Genomic DNA, 21,233 nt, shown 5'->3' with positions numbered 1-21,233 from the left:
CACATTCCACATGCAGACACAGGCAGGGCTGCAACCCAGCCTAGGCTGGGACTCTGGATCTGTCCACACAGGGTGCCATTTGTTCAAGGACTGCCTCACTGGCATGAAAGAGAACATACATAAGACAGAGGCATGAAGAAGTGGGAGAGGGAAGGTCAACAAATATCTAATACTCTGTATCTAATAGGCTACTCTTCCACAGTTAGGCCAATTGAACAGCAATTTGATTTAGTCAGTCATTGAACAATAATAAACCATTTTCTAATTTGGAGGAAGATGTTAGGCTAGCGCACTTTTATTGCAAGGGGCAGTAACTGATTTTAATTGTCAAATGTATATGTTTAGGGTGGTACAAACAGACTTCGGGGAGGTAACTGTTGCACAGCGACGCATCAGACGCACAGGTTTAAGTAGGTGCAATGGATTCTCTGGGGACCAGCCTACTTTCACTCGCATCATATTGGAGACCGCCTTGTCAGGTTCATTCGCGCACAGGCTGCGCACTGGGGCATAGGTAACTGCTAAATAGTTATTGGAATGGATCTGAATGACTGAGTTGACAAATATGCCACCATTTTAGTTTTTTAGATTTGAAATGTAATATATTATTATGTGGCTATTTCCATTAAATCAGGAGCTATGGATCGACTTGGTGAATGGAGTTTCAAACCGAAGAAGATGAAAGTGGAATTGGAGGATGGTTTTTATTTTGATTATGATGCGGGAGAAATATCTGATTATCAAGACCCCAATCAACTTTTAGCTGCTTTGAAACAAAAGGAGGAAGAAGTCCTTTTGGCGGCCCAGCTGGGAAATGCATTGCTTTTGGAAAATCGGCAGTTGAAAGAACAAAGCGACAAACTTAATGAACAGTATGCATACAAACTTGAGGTAAGAGAGAAGTGTTAAAAGCAGCCCTATGTGTTGTACGAGATGATGAAGGTTGTTGTGGTCGCTCCAGTGAAAGTGTAATATGCGCGCTTGTTCGTATCTTAAATTTAATGAAAACATGATTCACAAAGCGCATCTTAATTTAGATCTTGAAAAGTAGGCCTATGAAATGAGTCAATTTATAAACTATTGTTCAATATTTATTTTGATAGGGTTTATTAAAAACAATATTTAGGGTAGGTTTTTTTACTCATTTTTATTTACATTTCTCATCCGACTATGTGACAACAAATGTAATTCATCACTGGGAGAAATATAACATAATAGTTAAGTAGGATACTGGTTTCTACCTTCCCTAACCATTCCAGGCAGAGTATCAACCAATGTTTTGACTATGTTAACAGCCATTGATAGAATGTGCATTTCGCTGAACCTGTAACAGTATAGACTTTACATCCGTCCCCTCGTCGGTCCCCTCGCTCTGCACACGTCAACAATCACCCTCGAAGCATGGCGCGGCGAACCACTACTTCAAGGTCTCAGAGCAAGTGACGTCACCGATTGAAACTCTATTTAGCGTGCACCACCGCTAACTAGCTAGCCGTTTCACATCAGTTACACTACAACAGCTGCAAAATATGTGTACATTCTTTGAAAAAAATACCCTATCTAGAACCTAAAAGGGTTCTTCGGCTGTCTCCTCAGGAGAACCATTTGAAGAGGGGGTTCAAAGGGTTCTCCTCTCTGCTGCCAATGACTGGAACGAATTTTAAAAAATACTGAAGTTGAAGACTTATATCTCCCTCAATAACTTCAAGCGTCAACTGTCAGAGCCGTTTACTGGTCACTGCAGCTGTACACAGCCCATCTGTAAATAGCCCATCCAACCAACTACCTACCTCATCCACATATTTGTTTTAGCTTTTCTGCTCTTTTGCACACCAGTATTTCTACTTGCACATCCTCATCTGCACATATATCACTCCAGTGTAAATTGTAATTACTTCGCCACTATTGGCCTATTTATTGCCTTACCCCCTTACTTAATTTGCACACAATGTATACAGATTTTTCTATTGTGTTGTTGACTGTATCTTTGTTAATCCCATGTGTAAATCTGTGTCATTGTTTTTGTGCACTGCTTTGCTTTATCTTGGCCAGGTCGCAGTTGTAAATGAGAACTTGTTCTCAACTGGCCTACCTGGTTAAATAAAGGTGAAATGAAAAAATAAAATAAAAAAACTTTGAAGAATCCTTTTTGGTGTCAGGTAGAACCCCTTTCTCACAGATTGTTCTACATGGAACCCAAAAGGGTTCAACCTGGAACCAAAAAGGGTTCTCCTATAGGGACAGCCGGAGAACAGTTTTGGAACCCCTTTTTCTAAGAGTGTACATGGCCAATAAAATTGTATTTTATTTGCTATGTGTTGACATATCATTCAAGGTAAACAACAACAAACAAATAGTTGTGGAAATTACCAGCAGGGACACCTGAAGTCAGTCTTAAATGAATAATTATTTATTATCAGCATGCTGGAGAGGTTCCAACAATCTTAATGCACCATAGTACACGTCGGTCGGGAGCTCTGCCGGGGCAGTTCAGTTAGTTCTCTTATATACTGCTTACACGGACAAGTTATATTTGCGTGATTTACATTATTCCTTATTCATCATTAATTCACCGTTAACGTTTGGTTCCTGTCTGTGACCGACCAATACCTCAAGACTTCTTCTCTCCAAGCTGAGACCTTGAAACTGAGATACCCCTTTCGTTTCTCAAAGCAATGTTCTGGGCGTACTGCCAAATTACTTTTACAATAGTGAAAATTCCTCCCAGGCACGATCAATCAGTCACTTGCATAAACCCAATCGAATTGGTTATTAGAAAAGCACAAATGTAACATTTTCCCTCACAGTCTTTACATCATGCAAGTCTTTATAATACAATGTATAAATAGGCAATTATAAAGCAGCGCAATTTCACCCAAATTATTAAACTTCGGGTTCACCTGTGGCTTGAGAAGGAATGAAAGGTTTTTAGGAAGGCCTTTGAAAATATTCACAAAATGTGGATGGATGGATCTAGTATTCTTAGGGGTCTACAGCCAATAAGACCATCCTCTAAGGAGGCTAGCACTTCCCTCTTCAAAGGAGATGTCATAAGAATGTACTGAGTCTGAGCTTCCCCGTAAAACAAAGGCCAATGTTATAACACTGCACTCTTTCTCTGCTCTCTGAATAGCTCTTTTGTGTTTGTGTGATAAGCCTGAGTTCCACACACCATTTCCCCCTCACTGGGTTGCTAATTAATATGGACATCTCATTAAAACAGCACAGAGATTTATTCAATAAATTGCTCACTCCATGTGAGGAAAAGCATATAACTTGAATCCAACATCAGGTAGGGAAAGGTGTTAGACCTGCAGTCTGCATCTTCCTCAAATGTCTGTCTAGCTTCTCAGGAACAAAACAAGCACATTCTGTTGTTTGTGCACCTTCTGTACTTGTTGAGTCCTTGACAGATCTAGTTCGAGCCATCTGCAGTTTGTTGCACCCTCATTCCCATTAGGCCTGACCATGTAGTAAACACCACCGGAAACATATGATGCCCTGTCTGTATCTGGAGAGTATTAATTCATAAATAGCCGTGGGAAGTAGGGGTGCTGAGGCTGCTGCGGCACCCCCTGATAAATCTAAATAAAATAAGTCATAATAATCACAAAATTTGTGAACTAGGCCTTTATTGCTCCTGTATGAGTGGAAAAATAACAATTGCCCCCCCCCCATGAAGTAATGTAGTTACGGTTGTCACCCAGTCTCTCAGATTTACAATGTTTCTCTTACTGCAATGCTGGAATTTTATAAGCTTCCCAGAGAGGGCTGTAGCTTTCCTAGATCCAATACGTGTCTTTAACAGCCAGGGATGAATCCACATTAGGAGATGTTTCAGAGACAGTTTTACTGCTGTCTGTGTGGATGGATAGATCTAATGTAGGGCTGTCTAGGCATCAGAGGGGCAAAAACATGGAATATTATATAGACCAGTCACCAAACTGATTTATTGGTTTACTATTATGAAATAATTATAGTTTCTATTACAGAAAGTATATTACACACTTGTCATTATGTCATGTCTGGTCTTCAATGCTGTGAGCTCTGTAGAGTTTATAGGTACAATAAAAAGATAACAGAGGTGTACCAGACTTTTGAAATACCAATTATGCATCACCTATCTTCAATAAGTACACAGTAATAACACAGCAATAGCTACTGTACAAATACTCTTAATGTTCTCTTTCAGTAATATCATGGATTAGAATGAAATAGCAGTGGTATCAGTCTCCTAATCACAGACCAAAGAGACCCCCATTGGCACGCATTCACTGTGCCCATCTGTTTGTTATGTGTTGCCCATAGGAGTTGGAGCAGAGCAGGCATGATCTGCGGTTGAAGCTGGAGGGTTGCCAGTCTGGGTGGGTGAGCCAGGTTGGGGACCTGGAGAGAGACATGAGGGATCTGAGTGGCCAGGTGGCCAGGCTGACCCAGGCCCTGACCGACGCAGAGAGGGACAAGACCAGGGCCCAGGAGGAAGACGCAGAACACACCCAGCGCCTCAGAGAACAGCTCAGCATCGTGAGTACCTACCACCCCTTCACACCTGGGTCATGTTCATTAAGCACCAAATGGACGTAAACAGACTGAAACTACATTTATTTCATTCGCTAGCAATAAGCCCAGCAAGGAAGGCTAACCTTTTATCTCAATCTCTTAATTCAAAGTCTCAATCATGGACACTCTTACTGACAGTTGTGGCTGCTTTGTGTGATGTATTACTGCCTCAACCTTTTTGCCCTATGTGCTGTTGTCTGTGCCCAATAATGTTTGTACCATTTTTTGTGCTGCTACCATGTTGTTGTCATGTTGTGTTGCTGCCATGCTATGTTGTTGTCTTAGGTCTCTTTTTATGTAGTGTTGTCTCTCTTATTGTGATGTGTGTTTTGTCCTATATATATATATTTTTTTTTTACCCCAGCCCCCATCCCCGCAGGAGGCCTTTTGCCTTTTGGTAGGCCGTCATCGTAAATACAAATCTGTTCTTAACTGACATGCCTAGTTAAATAAAGGTTAAATAAAAGAAAGAATGCTGTATATAAGACCCTTTATTATTTTGGTCATATAAAGTGACATGTGAAAATATTTCTCTATTAAAGTAAATAAAAGCCAGTCATTGTAGTAACACATTAACCTTAGTGAAACCTAACCACTCTATGCCTGGGGATAGAGCCAACAGCGATCAGGTGGGGTGTTACCCAATCTACCTACTGAAAATAAATGTACTGTACTAAGACTACCGCTGTATAAAGCAAGGCCACAGATATGAGGTAATACATAGTAGTAGTAGCTAAGTAATACACAGACTGTACATATAAGCAATAAAATGTAGATAAAAAATGAACCTGTGATTAAGTGAAACCACTTCAACAGTTCAGGATCTGGTGATAGGTCAGGATCTTACTACATGAATGTCATTAAGGTACATTGTCTAAAGGCAACCCATCTAGATGGGAGGCTATTGGAGTGGATGCCAACATTTTATAAAGAGGAGTAGGGAGTGGGACTGAAAGAATATCAGCTCAATTTGAATGTGGTCTAGGTCTTCAGAGCAGGGAGACATCAGTGGACCTTGGGAAAAGTCTCATATCTGAAATTGGTCTATGAGTTGTATCTGTCATCACTGGAATTAATTGTATACTGAGCCATGTGGCTCTGAGCTGTAGAAGACCTAGACCACGTGATTGGAAAACCACAGCTGTCAGGCTGTGTACTCATGCTTCAATGTGACTCATGTTTACTTTATTATAACTATATCCACAATGATACCTAATACTAACCCTACAACACTTTTGTTTTGTAAAGGTGAGGTCCTGGGTTATCCCTATAAATGCTGTGTAGGTGAAAACCATAATACCTAAGACTGGAAGCTTTTCGTTGCAGTCAATTAGGTATTTTATAGTCTCTTATCAGTTTTGTAGGTACAGTAGAAGAACTGATTGGCTAAATAACAGGCAATTGTGTACTAGGCTAGCAACCTTGAGTGGGCCGCTAGACTAGTTCTCTGCCAACTAACAACAAGGATGTTGTTTGGCATCGTTTAATTTTATGATTGTGACGTAAACTTACAGTTAGTGAAACACATGACTAACCACCTGGACTCTGTGCTTGTCTTAAGTGTGGAAGTTGAATATCTAACTTCATTCCAGTGCATGGACATAAGTCAATGGAAAAAAGCACAACCTCCCTTTGTCTGCTCAGTATTCTTCAGTTCAGATAGAGGAACCATGATCGTCACCACCCTGTGGTCAGAAGATGTAGAGGACGTATTTTCTATTTATCACTCACAGCCTTCCAGAATTCCAAAAGGGGCAGAAAACGTTATATTTGCAGGAGCTCTCTATCTGGGTTCTGGAGGAGGAGGACGTGGAGAGAAGTGGGTTCATTCTGCTGACTGGCTTCCACCATGGATGACTCTGAGTTCTCTGGACATTTTAAAGTGAAAGAACAGCTAGAGAGTAGTACTTCAGAAGCTGTTGTTGTGAAGAGGAAAGGTTTGAAGAGTGTTTCTCTCGGTCCGGTCGCTGACGTCTTCTTACCGGACGTGGTAGTGAACGGTGGTGGTGCCCCTCTCTCCAGGTGTGCAGCACTGCCTGGCACGGTGAGTGTGTATGTGAGAGAGAGAGGGGGGTGGCATCGATGTGTTTAATATCTGAATGGTGGTTTGTAGTAACTGTAGTGTGAGAAATTAGACAGAGCATGACAGGAATCAGGGGGAGGGAGGTTACCACTCAAAGAGCTTCGATATATCACCTTGACTACCAGGTATTAAACTAACATCCATAAAACAACCGATGGTCACACTACCAGGAAAACAGAAATCCCTTTCAGCTAATAATTATCTCTAGAGACCACTAGATATGCTTACTGTTGCTGTTCACCTCAGTTGTAAAGGAAGTGCGAAAACTATGTTGATCTTTGCCAGTCAGAAACTGGTTCGTTATCAGGTTTTGCTGCATCTATGAAGGTTATTCAAACATTTGAGTGTGAGAGGAAATTAGTATTTAGACATCTGTGACTGCCTGGCAGTGTCATTGTTTTTTTTACATTCTCTATCCTGTCAGCAGTTTTGAATGTGAACATGGACATGATACAAAAGTATTGATGGATCTTGGCCTCACTGTTCCACAGAATACCTAATCCGTATTCCTCTGTGAACAATGCTTCACTCAGAGTGTAGCATTCACTTCTGTTGGTTCTAGTGTACTTCATACAGATGTTCTGTGGAAGCTCAAGTCAAACACTTGCATTGAAATAACATGATGTACACATACGTTTGGTGAAGGAACACGTTACTCTGAAGGGAGTATGTTTGCGGTTTGATAAGCTGGAAATGAGAACAACTCTTGGTTGATTAAATATCTCTGTTTGTTAGTACCTTTTCAGAAATGACGTTATTGTCCAATCTAACTTACAGGAAAAGGCCTTCAAGGAAATCATTTATTTTTACCAACATAAGGAAAGAAACAAATGCACATGTCTCAAACAAGGAAGTGAATAAGATTACTTTTGATCACTGGTGTGATGAATCATGCCATTCTACAGGTGAAAAAGACATTCAACCTAAAAGGGTTTAGCGAAGGTTTTCAACTTTAGATTTAGACACCAATAAAATTATTCTGTAACCTGAAACACCTGCACTTTTCTTTGGGATTTTGCCAACAGGATATACTTTGATTTCCATAGTGATGGCACCTGTTATATCCCTCACTCCTGATTTACGTTTATGTAGAATTAGACACGCAATTTGAGGCCCCCTTTTTTGACCTTTGACTCAGACAGCGTCACGCCGTGTAGAGAGGGAAGCGCCAGGAAGATCTATCATTGGAGAAGATATACATATATCACTCTTTCCATTGAGGGGTTTACTCCCATGATGCGTGTGCTAATGTTATCTATGAGTCCTCCCATCCCAGGGGAATGCTTTGTCCCACCACTCTGAGAGGGCTCTTGGGGGTCTACTACTGCAGTAGGAATCAGCTTCTATGTGCATCATAGTTTAGACAAGGGAAGGCCAAGTCTTGTAGCTCAGTAGGGGGTATTGTATTTGATTTTGTGTCCCTAAAAAATGGAGCATCCCTCTGTGGATTCCTAGTGGGCCGCTTGCCCCATTGTCCGTATTCGTTCCAAGATAAGCCGCTGACGGGACTCTGGGGCTGACTGACACAAGCATGCATCCTTGCCACTCCCCCTATAGTGTGTGTCTACATGTCCCCTGTTTTTGTTTCTGTCCGTCGGTGCTCATTCAACTACACAAAATGAGTTCTACACTGGAACCTATGGCATATAACCTTTTTACAAAGGAGAACTTTTACTTTCCTCAACTCTCTTGGTACACTTTTCTTGGTACACTCTTAGAAAATAGGGTTCCAAAAGGGTTATTCTTCTTTTTGGTTCCAGGTAGAACTATTTTGGGTTCCATTTTGAACCATCTATGTTAAGGGATCTGCATGGAACTCAAAAGGGTTCTACCTGAATCCAAAAATGGTTATTCAAAGGGTTCCCCTATGGGGACAACCAAAGTACAGTTTTAGGTTCTAGAATCTAGATAGTACCTTTTGTTTAGGCATATGTCAATAATAGCTTACTATGCCATCTGGTAGTTAATGGAACACTGGTCCCACAGAGAGATGTTTATAGTTATTTTGTTATAACAAAAACATAAGCACATGTGCTGGAGGCAAGAACCATTCCTTTGACTGTAGTATGTGATCTTAGTTTTCCATTTGCAGCGTAGCTAACAGCAACCAATAATACAGATTAACTTATTTAAAATTGCACTTCCTCGTATTATGTCTATATTTTAGATATTTATCTCTGGATCTAATATCTAGTGACTTAAATGTATACTATTTTAGTCTCAGGTATCTCATGTCTCCTAAACCTGGTGCCTGTTTCTCTTGCCTCCCCTGTCTCTCTATGTATATCTAATACCTGTCTCTGGTGTCTGTCTGTGCTGCGGTCTAGGCGATGGAGGTGGAGAGGGCAATGACCAGTCAACTGCAGACCATGAAACTGGAGCTCCGTCAGAGAGGCCACCATAACAGACCACAGGATGAGGAGCTGCTCAGTGCCATGAGTGAGCAGGTAGGCTACGCACACGCACACACGTACACACACAGTTTTGCAGAGCCAAATAATTGATTCCCATCCAAAATCCTATTTTCTCTAGACTTCTGGTCTCCACAAGGATTGTTAAACAAAAACACACACACACACACACACACACACACACACACACACACACACACACACACACACACACACACACACACACACACACACACACACACACACACACACACACACACACACACACACACACACACACACACACACACACACACTTTGTCTCGCTCCTTGTGTGTGTCCAGGTGGTGCGTCTGTCCCAGAGGGGTCAGTCTCTAGAGGAGCAGCTGGAGAGTGTGTGTCAGGAGAACGCAGACCTACGGGACAGACTGGCCTCCCTACACACACACTCCGCTCTACAGGACCAACAAAACCAGCAGCAGAGCCAACAGGTATACACACATAATTTAGTTTTGGTATCTTTGTGCACACTTGTCTAAGTGACTGTGACCCTGGGATACACTGTTGGTAATTGGGGTTTAACAACAGAGTGATGTGTAAAAGATGTGTAAAATTACAAGAACATTTGCTTTAAAACGGCAACATTTTCTTTGCACCCCATGACAAAATGTGTAGAATTGCAGTAAATAAGTTTTAAACCTGCAAAATGTTCTCTCTGCCCACAAGAGGGGTGTGAACAGTTTGTGTCATGAACAGTGCTTGTGCCTTTGAAATAGACGTGGTGCACGAAAGGGGGGCCGGGGATAAAAAGTTTGGGAACCTCTGATCTACGGAAAACTTTGCTTTACAATAGACTCATCCCTCCCATTGTCACATGTCATTTCAACTTGCAATGCTGGATTCCACACGGGCCATAGTGGAGTTTCTGCACCAGGCTGGACTCTGGCATGTCAGTTTACACAACTTTACAATAGCACTGTATGTTGATATTGTGCACATGTTGTCTAATATGTGATTTATGGATGACATTTGCATGTTATGTATACTTATGTGTTTCTAGAGCTAGATCTGCTTTGCAATACTCAGACTGATGGGGTCTGAATCTCATTGTGTTTGAATAATGTGGTTGATTTTAGATCACACTGACCAGACCTTATGTATCTCTCTTTGTGTGTGTTTCCCTCTGTGTGTTTTTCTGTGTGTGTGTGTGTGTGTGCCCCTCTCTGTGTGTGGGTAGCTGACCGAGGCATGGCAGGAGGCTGCGGCTGCGAGGGGGCGTTCCCAGCAGCTTCAGGTCCAGGTGGAGGAGCTGCAGGAGGAGGTCTCTCTGCAGTACAGGAGTAGCCATGGAAACACATCCCTACTGTCTGAGCTGGAGACCAGTCTGGACACCATGGGCTTGGGCCATGACAGAGAACAGGTAACACTATTGAAACTAGGAGACATGGGACCTGGGGCATAAGAGACAGAGGACCACGGATATAAGAGACAGGGGGCATAGGACATAAGAGACATAAGACAAAGGCAATGGTTAGCACACTTATCCTGGGTTTAATACCCTTTGGTGCATACATAATCTTAGTACAAACAGTTGGGCAAAAAAGTATTTAGTCAGCCACCAATTGTGCAAGTTCTCCCACTTAAAAAGATGAGAGAGGCCTGTACTTTTCATCATAGGTACACTACAACTATGACAGACAAAATGAGAAAAAAAAATCCAGAAAATCACATTGTAAGATTTTTAATGAATTTATTTGCAAATTATGGTGGAAAATAAGTATTTGGTCAATAACAAAAGTTTATCTGAATACTTTGTTATATACCCTTTGTTGGCAATGACAGAGGTCAAACGTTTTCTGTAAGTCTTCACAAGGTTGTCACACACTGTTGCTGGTATTTTGGCCCATTCCTCAATGCAGATCTCCTCTAGAGCAGTGATGTTTTGGGGCTGTTGCTGGGCAACACGGACTTTCAACTCCCTCCAAAGATTTTCTATGGGGTTGAGATCTGGAGACTGGCTCGGCCACTCCAGGACCTTGAAATGCTTCTTACGAAGCCACTCCTTTGTTGCCCGGGCGGTGTGTTTGGGATCATTGTCATGCTGAAAGACCCAGCCACGTTTCATCTTCAATGCCCTTGCTGATGGAAGGAGGTTTTCACTCAAAATCTCACAATACATGGCCCCATTCATTCTTTCCTTTAAACGGATCAGTCGTCCTGGTCCCTTTGCAGAAAAACAGCCCCAAAGCATGATGTTTCCACCCCCATGCTTCACAGTAGGTATGGTGTTCTTTGGATACAACTCAGCATTCTTTGTCCTCCAAACACGACGAGTTGAGTTTTTACCAAAAAGTTATATTTTGGTTTCATCTGACCATATGACATTCTCCCAATCTTCTTCTGGATCATCCAAATGCTCTCTAGCAAACTTCAGACGGGCCTGGCCATGTACTGGCTTAAGCAGGGGGACACCTCTGGCACTGCAGGATTTGAGTCCCTGGCGGCGTAGTGTGTTACTGATGGTAAGCTTTGTTACTTTGGTCCCAGCTCTCTGCAGGTCATTCACTAGGTCCCCCCGTGTGGTTCTTGGATTTCTGCTCACCGTTCTTGTGATCATTTTGACCCCACGGGGTGAGTGGAGCCCCAGATCGAGGGAGATTATCAGTGGTCTTGTATGTCTTCCATTTCCTAATAATCGCTCCCACAGTTGATTTCTTCAAACCAAGCTGCTTACCTATTGCAGATTCAGTCTTCCCAGCCTGGTGCAGGTCTACAATTTTGTTTCTGGTGTCCTTTGACAGCTCTTTGGTCTTGGCCATAGTGGAGTTTGGAGTGTGACTGTTTGAGGTTGTGGACAGGTGTGTTTTATACTGATAACAAGTTCAAACAGGTGCCATTAATACAGGTAACGAGTGGAGGACAGAGGAGCCTCTTAAAGAAGAAGTTACAGGTCTGTGAGAGCCAGAAATCTTGCTTGTTTGTAGGTGACCAAATACATATTTTCCACCATAATTTGCAAATAAATTCATAAAAAATCCTACAATGCGATTTTCTGGATTTTTTTTCTCATTTTGTCTGTCATAGTTGAAGTGTACCTATGATGAATATTACAGGCCTCTCTCATCTTTTTAAGTGGGAGAACTTGCACAATTGGTGGCTGACTAAATACTTTTTTTGCCCCACTGTATCAGAGTTAGATGTCTAGATTGTTATGATATGTATCTATACACTCTTAGAAAAAAAGGTGCTATCTAGAACCTAAAAGAGTTCTTCGGACATAAGAGACGGGGTGCCTAGGACAAAGGCAAGATTTAGTACACTTATCCTGGGTTAATACTCTTGGTACATACATAGACTTGGTACATATAGGAGAACCCTTTTTGGTTCCAGGTTAAACCCTTTTAGGTTCCATGTGGAACCCTTTCCACAGAGGGTTAACATGGAACCCAAAAGGGTTCTCCTTTGGGGACAGACAAAGAACCCTTTTGGAACCCTTTTTTTTCTAAAAAGTGTATACAGTATGAGGTGTTAGAAAGATAAAGAGAGTCAAAGTCCATTCACAGTATGTAAAAGGAATTTCCAGGTGAACAAAAAGGATAGCAGTCTTTCAAAAATCTATCTGGTTGATTACAAGATGCTACAGAAGGACACCAACCAGCACAGAAGCAGAGAACATGTCTAACTGGCCTTTATATCCTCATCAGACAGACAGCACCAAATGTTCTTTAAACACCAGCCTCTTGGACACAGGCTCTTTATATCCTAATTGTAGGAAGTCAAAACAAAAAGGCAGTAACTTTGTCAGCTTCTACAGAATCGCACAGTGTCCATAGAATGTCATCAATACAATAGTGAACAATCCGTGTGTCCTCTGCCCTTGTACCTCCAGTCTGGCGTCAATCACTATCGACAGATATGAGAATAATCCATAATATTCAGCATCAAGTCTAGTGACCGTCAGTCTGCACCTTGAGTGTCACAAATTGAACACTGGAAATTACGTGTATTACAGAATCTCTATGCAAATTATTTTGTGTTGATCACTTAAATATTCCCACTACACTGTAATGGAAGAATGATACATAGCAACATAACATTCTGGCTATGTTCTTGGTGACTCTGTGTGATGGTACAGTACCTACCTCTTGCAAGAGCTTTGCCGCTAGCTACTGAGGTGTAATACAGCTCCTGAGTACAGGGTACAATTAGTAGAAAACATTGTGATAATGAATGCTTGAAACCAAGCATAAAAGGTAAGAAAGAAAGAGACAAATTATACCACATTTTGCCTGCCTGATTCTGTCATTATTTCAATTTGTTTTGTTCCATACCAGGAAACTGATGTTTTAGTGCACCCATGAGTCATTCGCTAGCCTACATTTCCTGTTTAGTTGAACCACATAAGCTAGATGGATCTTTCCACCGCTTACTGTCAGAGAGCACACACATTCAGTCAGGTTTTGTGTTAAAGGGGTTATACCCATGGAAGGTTTTTTCCTATAGAACTCAGTAGTCTCAAAGAAAGAAACTGTGATCTTAGACTCATAAAAGCGCGATTAGGTAGTGAGGTGAGGTGTAGTGCCTTCGGAAAGTATTCAGACCCCTTTACCTTTTCCACATTTTGTTGTTACAGCCTTTTTCTATAATTGATTAAATTGTTTGTTTTTCCCAACTCATCAATCTACACACAATAACCCATAATGACGAAGCAAAAAAACATTTAATTGTTTTTGCTAATTTATAAACAATAAAAAACGAAAATATTGCATTTACTGAAGTATTCATACCCTTTACTAAGTACTTTGTTGTAGCACCTTTGGCAGTGATTACAGCATCGATACTTGTTGTGTACGAGACTACAAGCGTTGTATTTGGGGAATTTCTCCCATTCTTCTCTGCACATCCTCTCAAGCGCTGTCAAGTTGGATGGGGAGCGTGGCTGCACAGCTATTTTCAGGTCTCTCCAGAGATGTTCAGGTTCAAGTCTGGGCTCTGGCTGGGCCACTCAAGGACATTCACAGACTTGTCCCGAAGCTCTCTGACAGAGAGCTCTGTCAGAGTGACCATCGGGTTCTTGGTCACTTCCCTGACCAAGGCCCTACTCCACCGATTGCTCTGTTTGGCCTGGCGACCAGCTCTAAGAATTTAAGAATGATGGAGGCCACTGTGTTCTTGAGGACCTTCAATGCTGCAGAATTGTTTTGGTACCCTTCCCCAGATCGGTGCCTCGACACAATGCTGTTTCGCATCTCTACGGACAATTCTGTCAACCTCATGGCTTGGTTTTTGCTCTGACATGCACTTTCAACTGTGGGACGTTATATAGACAAAATCATGTCGAATCAGTTGAATGTACCATAGGTGGACTCCAATCTAGTTGTAGAAACATCTCAAGAATGATCAATGGAAACAGGATGCACCTGAGCTAAATTTTTTGAATGTCATATTTATGTAAATAAAGTATTTATTTTTTGTTTTGCAAAAAAATTATATAAATCAATTTTGGCTTTGTCATTAAGGGGTATTGTGTATAGATTGCTGAGGATTTTTTAAAAAATGTAATCAATTTTAGAATAAGTATGTAACGTAACAAAATGTGGAAAAAGTCAAGGGATCTTAATTCTTTCCGAAGGCACTGTATATGACTCAACCATTGTGTTATATAAATAATTAACACAGCCCTGAACAATGTTCCTTCCTCTGATGTCATCTAAGCCTAAGAAGTGTACATTTCAAGAAAATGGGATCACCAACTTTTTAATATTGTTAACCCACTTTTACTATTCTTTTACCTTTTCTCCTCAGGAATGAGTTTGACACTTTTGAAAGGAAAGAAGACTAGTCATAATTTAGGCTGAACATAATGCAGTGGTCTTGAGCTACACATTCATACTGTAGTGTTAAAATAACACCGAACTTATTGACCTAACACACCATAGTCACATCATTAGTCTTATTATCTTTCACATGCGTTTTCTCCTTGCCACGGTGCTACTGCTTGTTATAGGCGGACAGGTTTAGGCCGGTTTACCTGGGTTAAAATGTTTTTGTTGTAAACGCTATCCAATACAATTTGATTTAGTTTAAATTTGAATCTCATCTCTCTGTTTCGCTCTCTCTTTCTCTCTGTTCTCTCTCCAATAGATGACCCAGGAGGTTCTGTCCATCCTGGAGCTCCTGCGACCCCTGACCCGGGTAGTGAAGACTCCAGAGAGGTCAGAGTTTATAGGTCAGGAGGAAGGAGATCTGCAGGCCATGCTCCTACAGTTAAAGGGTTTAGCTCAGAAACTGGCCAACCACACCCACATCCCACAGGTGAGATGTCTTCCTTGAAACCAAGCCACTAACCAGGGCAAGCTAACTAACTCTAACAATAGGCCAGTGATGTGCAGCCCTCGTAGGCAGGGTAGCTTTTTTTAATAGAATAAAAAAAGCTGTTGTCTAAAGGTTGTTATGCTTAAAATCCCCAAATGTGCTAAAACTGCATCAAAAGCTCTTGTCGATCTGTGCCTACCGTCCCATCCATTCAAATCCATTTGGGGGGGATACAAGAAGCAATACAAGAACCATTAATACAATACGCAGGGGGCGGCAGCAGCGTAGCCTAGTGGTTAGTGAGTTGGACTAGTAACCAGAAGGTTGCGAGTTCAAACCCCCGAGCTGACAAGGTACAAATCTGTCGTTCTGCCCCTGAACAGGCAGTTAACCCACTGTTCCCAGGCCGTCATTGAAAATAAGAATATGTTCTTAACTGACTTGCCTGGTTAAATAAAGTTAAAAAATAAATACATTTAAAAAAATCTCATGCAAGTAGTAGGGGTTGACTTTATTTTTGAATAACTGCTCCTTCCTCTGTCCCCCATACATACAACATCAGTAAGGTCCCCAGTCAAGTATAGAATTGTAAGATTCAACTGCAAAGACCAGGGAGCTTTTCAAATGCCTCATAAAGAAAGGCAGTAATTGGTAGATGGGTAACAATAGCAAATCAGACATTGAATAACTATTTAAGCATGGTCAAGTTAATAATTATGCTCTGGATGATGTATTAAACCACCCAGACACATCAACGTTAGTCATCTTTCTGAACTGAGCTGCAGGACAAGAAGGAAACTGCTCAGTGATGTCAACATGATGTCATTGGTGATTTTAAAACAGAGTCCAATGGCTGTGATGGGAGAACAATGTTGTTGATCCATCCTCAGTTTAGTGACTTTGCAATAATGACCAGAATAACAGAGTGCAAAGAAGAATACAAATAGTCCAAAACATCCTGTATGCAACAAGGCACTGCAACAAGGCACTGCAACAAGGCACTGCAAAAATACACAGCAAAGAAATACACTTTCTGGCCTAAATGCAAAGCCTTTATTCATTTCCCCACTTAATTAATATATGCTCTGTTGTTAGAGGTTGAAATATATAATATAATATATAATAATATATAATATATAATATATAATATATGCCATTTAGCAGACGCTTTTATCCAAAGCGACTTACAGTCAGTCATGTGTGCATACATTCTACGCATTCTACGTTGAAAGACAGAAACACCACAGTCTACCTTACCTGTAAGGTGCTATTGTGTTTGTGTCATACAATACTATGGACCAACCGGTATAAGGACAGATGACGTTGGAGTTATGTCAGTGCTGTGGTTTTTGGTTTGCGTCTCTGTTGAGACATTGTTGTTAGAAGCCTGTGGCTGCGATCTGGGAGAGGAGTGGTTTGGAATGTTGAATGCTTCACAGATCACAGCAGGTTTATTATTCCCACTGGGAACCCCACTTTTCCAGGAAAGTGCCTGTCAAAACAATGCAAGTGTTGTTTCCCCTAGTTTTAGTGCCTACACTGGTCATAGAGAGGGAAAGGGAAACGAGACTGGTGAAATCATGCTAATATCAGACAAAAAAGGAAAATAACCAAAGGATGAAACGAAAAGCACTAACAGAAGATGAAAATGAACATCATCTACAGGAGAACTGAGCTGAATTTGAGATGGACAACAGGTACAGCAACGAGGTCAACACTGATACATAGATAATACTAAATCACCTCCACCTCTTACAGTCTGCTCAGCCCAGCACACGAGGGCTCATTGTTCAGAGTCCTCAGTGCAGTGCCTGGCTTCTCACATGGATTGCCGGCCCTGACAACAAAGTCCTGATTCATCCCCTCGGAGACAGAGACATTAACACAGAGATCAGGTATCAGTCAAGCCTGCGTTCCATGGAGATTTAGATTTAGACACAATAAAAGCAGTGGTGTAAAGTACTTAAGTAAAAATACTTGAAAGGACTACTTAAGTAGTTTTTTTATCTGTACTGTACTTTATTTATATTTTTGACATTCATAAAGAAAATAATGTACTTTTTACGCCATACAATTTCCCTGACACCCAAAAGTGCTCGTTACATTTTGAATGCTTAGCAGGACAGGAAAATGGTCCAATTCATGCACTTATCAAGAGAACATCCCTGGTCTTCTATACTGCCTCTGATCTGGTGGACTCACTAAACACAAATGCTTGTTTTTAAATCATGTCTGAGTGTTGGAGTGTCCCGCTGGTTATCGATAAATAACAAAAACAAGAAATTGTGCCGCCTGTTTTGCTTAATATAAGTAATTAATTCATTTATACTTTTACGTTTGCTTTTGATACTTAAGTATATTTGAGCAATTACATTTACTTTTGATACTTAAGTATATTTTAAACCAAATACTTTTAGACTTTTACTCAAGTAGTATTTTACTGGGTGACTCACTTATACTTGGATCATTTTCTATTAAGGTATAAGCATAACAATTAGGAACTTTTTCCACCACTGATTGAAATGAGTTTCTGTGTTGCTGGACTATTTGTGTGGGGCTCTAGGAGCTGGGGACTGGGCTGGAGTGAGAGTGAGAGGGGGTTTTCGGTACAATGACAGTCAGTCTACAGTTCTGACTGTCCAATAAATACCATGAGCTTCTGTTTTATAACACAACACCCACCTGTCCTGTGTGTTCACTCATAGAGTGGCAGGTCAATAGAACACCCCAGGCTAGAAACTATGCCCTCTAATGTAATGTTAACCTAATTTGGACATAAATAAGTACCACAGACACTGAATACTCTGTTTTAGTCGTGCTTACATTGGCTCATCTCAGTGTGTGTGGTTTGTGCACCACCTTGTGGTCATTTTGGTTATGAGTTCTTGATACAGCAGGAGTTGAACCCAAGACATTGGAGTTGCTTATATTGGACTCTGGTTTCAGTTCACTATATTCTCTCTTGTCCTCTCCCCTCCTTTAAAATCTCCCAGCTCCAGGAAGAGAATGCTGAGCTGAGGCTGAGGCTCGGAAACAGACAGGATGAAGAAGAGGTGGCCCAACAGGCCATCAGAGATAGAGATGAAGCCATAGCTAAGTAGGTGTGGTTTTGCCTTTATCGTTTAGTTATTTTCTGTCTTTATCATTGAATTATTTTCACTCTTTGTAATTTCCGTCAATGTAACTTTCACACAGCATTTGTCATTCTTAAAATGACATGTTGCATTTATACGTAGTTCATGCTATTTTATGTGTAAGTGTAAGATATGTCCCTGTGCTGGGTTGTCGTTGGAAAATTGCCATATTTGTTTGCTATGAATCTATGATGATGTCACTGTGACCTAACATGTGTTTGTCCCACTGTTACATCATGGCAGGAAGAACCTGATGGAGGCGGAGCTGGTGAGGAGTAAGAATGACATGATGTGTCTGAACAACCAGTTGCTGGAGGCTATACAACGCAAGTTGGAGCTGTCTCAGGAGCTAGAGGCCTGGCAGGTGGGTTTCCACGGCCTCTCTGTCTGTCTCTGTTTCTGTCACCCCCCCACTCTCTCTCTGTCTCTCTTTCTCTCTCTCTCCATCTCTGGATTTCTCTTTATCCTATTTCTGTCTCTCCCTTCCTCTGCTCTTCTCTTGCACTCTCGTAACACATTAGGGCACTTTCATAAGCTCTGTGAAAATATTATTAAGCCTATTATCTTTAGGGCACCTCCTATAGTCTCAATGTAATCTAATCGCTGGTCACAGAGTCAGAACTCTAGTGTTCCATAGAGACTGCTCTTTAACTGTAGTATCCTCACTGATGTTAGGGACACAGCAACCTTTAAACAGCCCTCTAAGTTGGAGTGAAGGGATCTGAACAAAACGACAGGTGGCCAAGACTAGAAGAGTCCCTCTACTACTCTAGTCTACTGCTGAGTCATGGTGCTAGTGCCAGGCCATCTGCTTGGTGACTACTTCCCTCTAGTGGTCATATGAAGACATGGCAACACATTCACTGTAACTGACCAGTTCAATAAAGACGATTGAAACTTTCCCACAATTTCAACCTCATGCTATTAGAATCGTATTTAATCTCTTGTTATATCCAGCTTTTGCATTTAAAATGTATGTAAAGTGTAATCAGGCTCTTTTGTTCTACTGTATTATTTATTGACTGTATGTTTTGTTTATTCCATGTGTAACTATGTTGTTGTATGTGTCGAATTGCTACGCTTTATCTTGGCCAGGTCGCAGTTGCAAATGAGAACTTATTCTCAACTAGCCTACCTGGTTAAATAAAGGTGAAATAAATAAATACAAATTATCAACAGAGGTGTAATGTTCTTACTTATTTTCTACAGGACGATATCCAGATCATCATCAACCAGCAGCTGAGGACCCAGCAGCAGTTGGAGCAGGTCGAGAAGAAGCCTGCCTCTAACCCCATGTCCTTCTGGAGGAGACCCAGCACAGCTTCCTCCACCAGGCCCCGCCGGCCCTCCTCCTTCCCCGCTTCCTGGACCTCAGAAGCTGGGCAAGAGAAGCCCCAGTCCCCCTGGAGAAACTGGCTTCGACGGGGCAAGGCGACACAGCCAGGCAAATAGTATGCTGGAATGTCTGTTGCTTCACCTTGGAGGACTGGCACATAGCACAGAAATGTCTTGACCAGCTGGCCATTGAAGAAGGCGAGTTGAGTCATCAAGGCAAGAACTATCAGTCTATCAGTCTTGGTAGATAAGAGTACCAAGCAAAACAGGACAGGCTGAACACTCAGTAATGTTATATAGTAGACTTCAGTAGAGTATTAGAATTCAAGACCATGGTGTGTTGGAAACAAGGACCAGATAAGAGCCCTAATGGACAAAGAGTTCTCAGTAAGTAGACAGTAGTTTCCCCACTGTCACTGAAAATAACCTAATAACATTCAAAGCATGTTAGAGCAGGTTAAAAAGCCTCTAGCATGGTAAATGCTAGAATGGCCAGGGAGTCACACACTAGGATAGTAATTGCTAGCATGGCCAGGGAGTCACACACTAGGATAGTAATTGCTAGCATGGCCAGGGAGTCACACACTAAGATAGTAATTGCTAGCATGGCCAGGGAGTCACACACTAGGATAGTAACTGCTAGCATGGCCAGGGAGTCACACACTAGGATAGTAATTGCTAGCATGGCCAGGGAGTCACACACTAGGATAGTAATTGCTAGCATGGCCAGGGAGTCACACACTAGGATAGTAACTGCTAGCATGACCAGGGAGTCACACACTAGGATAGTAACTACTGACCAGGGAGTCACACACTAGGATAGTAACTACAATGGCCAGTCACACACTAGGATAGTAACTGCTAGCATGGCCAGGGAGTCACACACTAGGATAGTAACTGCTAGCATGGCCAGGGAGTCACACACTAGGATAGTAACTGCTAGCATGGCCAGGGAGTCACACACTAGGATAGTAACTGCTAGCATGGCCAGGGAGTCACACACTAGGATAGTAACTGCTAGCATGGCCAGGGAGTCACACACTAGGATAGTAACTGCTAGCATGGCCAGGGAGTCACACACTAGGATGGTGAGTTACGACAACGAAAGATGTTTAGAAGTTGTGCCCGTCTTCTGCCTTATAATGAAGTCATTGATGCTCGAGATTGTAAATGTATGTGTGAATGTCAATGTTTGAAAGAATACTGACAGTATTTGCTCAGACTAATTATTTCATCCAAGCAAGTTGATAGAGTGACTGGACTCCAATCATAACACATAATGAATGTTGTAAATATTTAGGTTTTTAGAAACACAGAGGATCCAGATCTAAGTGATATTCCACTCACTACAGTCTTTTCAAAAGATGTAATAAGATTAAATGTTGCCTGCTGTCGATGCAAAATGTTTCCCATTAT

At 41.5% G+C, this 21,233-nt stretch overlaps 1 protein-coding gene across 2 annotated transcripts; it reads left to right on the top strand.

Annotated features, from left to right (window-relative positions):
- Positions 1 to 348: 348 nt before the first annotated feature.
- Positions 349 to 20,615, top strand: LOC118368365 (BICD family-like cargo adapter 1). 2 transcript variants are annotated; one of them, XM_035752445.2, is made up of 9 exons: positions 349 to 891; positions 4,309 to 4,524; positions 8,971 to 9,090; positions 9,378 to 9,524; positions 10,271 to 10,453; positions 15,178 to 15,348; positions 18,342 to 18,445; positions 18,726 to 18,846; positions 19,692 to 20,615. In XM_035752445.2, the coding sequence occupies exons 1-9, from the start codon at positions 640 to 642 to the stop codon at positions 19,932 to 19,934; spliced, it is 1,557 nt and encodes a 518-aa protein (XP_035608338.1). In that variant the 5' UTR covers positions 349 to 639; the 3' UTR covers positions 19,935 to 20,615. The 2 variants fall into 2 exon arrangements, with proteins under 2 accessions (XP_035608338.1, XP_052376982.1); XM_052521022.1 differs by lacking the exons at positions 349 to 891; positions 4,309 to 4,524 and adding an exon at positions 6,218 to 6,604.
- The last annotated feature ends 618 nt before the right edge of the window (positions 20,616 to 21,233 follow it).

Source organism: Oncorhynchus keta, chromosome 1, assembly GCF_023373465.1.
Source record: "Oncorhynchus keta strain PuntledgeMale-10-30-2019 chromosome 1, Oket_V2, whole genome shotgun sequence".
NCBI lineage: Eukaryota > Metazoa > Chordata > Actinopteri > Salmoniformes > Salmonidae > Oncorhynchus > Oncorhynchus keta.
The sequence above is the reverse complement of the archived record's forward strand: the minus strand, read 5'-3'. Positions and strand labels throughout refer to the sequence as shown.

Coding starts and splice junctions, on each gene's coding strand:
- LOC118368365 (XM_035752445.2), top strand. CDS start 640: ATGGATCGACTTGGTGAATGGAGTTTCAAACCGAAGAAGATGAAAGTG. Junction 4,525..8,970: donor TCAGAGAACAGCTCAGCATC/GTGAGTACCTAC, acceptor GCTGCGGTCTAG/GCGATGGAGGTGGAGAGGGC. Junction 9,091..9,377: donor TCAGTGCCATGAGTGAGCAG/GTAGGCTACGCA, acceptor GTGTGTGTCCAG/GTGGTGCGTCTGTCCCAGAG.